Source organism: Mustela erminea, chromosome 11, assembly GCF_009829155.1.
Source record: "Mustela erminea isolate mMusErm1 chromosome 11, mMusErm1.Pri, whole genome shotgun sequence".
Lineage (NCBI taxonomy): Eukaryota > Metazoa > Chordata > Mammalia > Carnivora > Mustelidae > Mustela > Mustela erminea.
The window spans coordinates 43,983,114-43,986,361 of record NC_045624.1 but is presented as its reverse complement, the minus strand read 5'-3'; the positions used below and the strand labels follow the sequence as shown (position 1 = coordinate 43,986,361).

General features: G+C 38.9%; 1 protein-coding gene across 1 annotated transcript; it reads right to left on the bottom strand.

The window, feature by feature from the left end:
• Positions 1–217: 217 nt before the first annotated feature.
• Positions 218–3,248, bottom strand: LSM5 (LSM5 homolog, U6 small nuclear RNA and mRNA degradation associated). Its single transcript, XM_032304742.1, has 5 exons — positions 3,139–3,248; positions 1,921–2,016; positions 1,635–1,662; positions 886–958; positions 218–470 (listed from the first exon to the last, which is right to left on the bottom strand). Exons 1-5 carry the CDS (start codon positions 3,182–3,184, stop codon positions 438–440), a joined length of 276 nt encoding a protein of 91 aa, XP_032160633.1. The 5' UTR covers positions 3,185–3,248; the 3' UTR covers positions 218–437.

Genomic DNA, 3,248 nt, shown 5'->3' with positions numbered 1-3,248 from the left:
GGGTTGCTGGAGGGGAGGGGAATGGGAAGGACAGGGTGTCTGGGTGATGGGCATTGGGGAGGATATGTGCTATGGTGAGTGCTGTGAATTGTTTAAGACTGATGATTCACAGACCTGCACTCCTGAAACAAATAATATATTGTATGTTAAAATAAAAATAATAACTACAATCTTTGTTACACTGGTTATTGCAGTACAAAAAATAAAATGACAGTTAACCAAAAACACTTTTATTTTAGTCTTCAAAGAACAAACTGTTCTTCTTTTTCCAAGATAATAATGATTAACTTACAAAAATGGGCATTTACAATGCATCTTCAAAACTTTTCCCTTTAACGGGAAACTTAGCTTTACAGAATCCAAACATTAAAAGGTTAAAAAAAAATTTCTATCTTGTTGTCATTGTAACACAAAACAGTTAAGTCAAGGAAATCCATTCATACTTCAGGACCTTCTCCTCCAGGAACCAGCTGCATAGAAGGAAAAAGAGCTTATTAGTAACACCACCAGCCACACCATCTAAAAACCCCTCCTCATCCATCAAAGCCACTGTGCCTCTCTGCTCCTCCCTCACGTTCCCATTTTCTCTAGATCATTGCTTCTGTTTACAATTCCCAACATCATCAATTAATACTTAGATACAATAATTCTTGGCAAACTAAAAGATTTAAAAGCCCAAGCAAACTAATCTCCAAGCCTACTGTCATTTTCGGCTCAGCTTTAGAGCCTTGATCACAAGAGCATCTTCTTCCCAACTTAAATGCCACTGGGCCATGAACACTTATTTAGTAGAGGCAAGTAATCTGTAATACCTGCCTCACAAAAAATGGGCTAACGTCTAAAACAACAACAACAACAATGACGAAAACAGCTTCACTGTCTTACCATTGTTATATTATTTCCATTTAGCAAAATTTGATCTAATTTAGTGATCCTTCTTCCTTCTGGTGTGATTTCACTAAAAGAAATAAAATAGAATCAAGATAGACAATGAAAGTCAAAGTCAACATTCTAATCCCTAAAACGTTATTCTTGAATATAAATAAATGTGAGGTCAAGCAATTCTATCTGTGGTTTTAGGGGACAAAGGTCATCCACTGGATGACCAAAAGCAACATAGTGAACTGACTGGCCTAAGATCCATAGCCACTAGGGCCGATTTTCACAAAAGAAGCTGAAACTTGCCAAGGAGATCAAACATGAAATGGAATGTTTACTATTAAACCAATCTGTAATCAACCCAATTTTGAAAGCAGACACTGGTTGTGATCTTTATAACTAATATAATGGAGCCATCATTTATATTTTATGTTATAGTTAAATGCTCTCACTATCAGTACCTTGAGCCCAAACATTCTTGGCTGTTTTTAGTTTCTTTTGTGTTAAAGCTCTGTCTCCATTAACTTCCTAACAATTCATTAATAATTACATGGTAATAACTGCAGGATCCAATTTTACCAGAGTCAGTAGATAAAATTTCTATCTCTAAGGTATTTCCAACAGGCAATGTTTTAAATCATTTTAAATTCATTTTAAATTCATTTTAAAATCATTTTAAATTCACTAATACTAAAATTGCCTTAAAGAGAGATACCCCCCCCCCCGCCATTTCTTTAATTTTTAATACTACTCACAATTCAGTGACATCCTCCAGTACCATATCTGAAATTTGCTGTCAAGGTTAAATTTACTCTGGCTTCTACCTTTATTCAATTACAATGTTTAATACAATGGCTCAAATACAAAATACTCGTAATTGGCAGGAACTTTATCTTCTTTTAGTACACACACCTCTTAGAACACTATCATGCTGAGAATAAATTTTTATTATAATAATCAGCAAGTACGAACTGTCGATATTCTTACTTCTGTTCTTAAATACTCAAGGAAATCCCACACCACCACTTTTCAAAAGGATACTGACAAAGTCATCAAATCCCAATAGTGTGCCAACAATTTCTTTATCACTCTTCATCACAATGTGAATTCTTGATCCTATACATTTGTCCACAAGCTCTATATATTTTTTTCAAAAAAAGGAAAAGGGGGGGAGGAAAAAGATTATTTTACCTATTCACTATTTCAACAAATACTGGAGTGCTACTGGCACTTGTTACTTGCATACGGTGAAAGATAAACCAGGAATTCATTCAAAAACTTTAGATCTTATAGCACATATCCCTGTTGCATAATTAACGAAAATTTTCTTTATACCACTTACCTCTCCTTTATTGAAGTTTACCACGGTTTATGATTTTATGTTATTTTAGGTTATCTAATTAACATAGGAATCCCCACCATCAGAGTCTAGTCCTATGAGAGCAGAGACTATGATTGTTTTCCCATAACTATATCCTCAATGGTCAATGCCTGGCATACACCAAGCGTTCAAAATGAGTTTGTGGATTGAAGGAATGAAAACTTCTAAGTCACAGCCACCTCTAATAAATCAATCAACTCTTCATCGATAAAAATTTGCGAGGCACAGCCATCTTCACCAGAGATTTCTTCCTGTCACTATTTCTGTGCTCTGACAGCAGTTTGAAAATCTCTTTAGCTGGCTTAGCATTACTTGGCATGACGTTTACTTGTCCAGTGTTCTAGCTCCTCCAATGGTTTGTGTGCTATGTGAAGACAATGGGTGTGATTTAAATTTGTCGAATAGTGCCCAGCCATTGTGTCTAGAGCATAGAGGCTCATTAAAAGCTGAGTAACAAAACCAGTTTCCAGATATCTCTTTTAGGCTCATCCCAGGCGCCAGTGCTTCTCTCAATAACCAGCCATACAACAGGGTCTTATCTGGGGTGTGTAAATGCCAGGTGGAGGAGTGCGTGCGCTACCCATGACGGTACAGGCAAGCCCACAACAGAGAAGGCTGACGACGCATTACTAAGTGTGGACCTTTCCGGTGACGTTTGGTTGGGGAGTCACAAGTACCCGCCTCAAGGATCCCTACCACGCTGAAAACGCTTGGGCGGCACGGGACCACAGAGACTTGGGAGCCCAGGGACGAGCAGCGGAGGGTAAAGCACTTCCTCGACACATTTCCCCCAACACTCGGCTAAGGGCTACTTCAGCCTCAGCCCCTTAGCTCCCAAAACTTTACTTGAACACCCCGGTCCCCAACCCCACGATTACCTAGAGGCAGCAGCTGCGACGGGTTAGTGGTAGCGTTAGCCGCCATGGCTACGCCGGAAGTGGCCTACCCGCACCGACGTTTGCACGGCGAGTTTGAAAGAGCGCGCTTC

Bases quoted from the DNA above. Each gene is read 5' to 3' on its own strand.
- LSM5 (XM_032304742.1), bottom strand. From the start codon at position 3,184: ATGGCGGCTAACGCTACCACTAACCCGTCGCAGCTGCTGCCTCTAG. The intron at 1,663-1,920 runs GTATCCTTTTGA...AGCAAATTTCAG, and splicing joins GGGATTTGATGACTTTGTCA to ATATGGTACTGGAGGATGTC. The intron at 471-885 runs GTAAGACAGTGA...CCTTCTATGCAG, and splicing joins ATGGAAATAATATAACAATG to CTGGTTCCTGGAGGAGAAGG.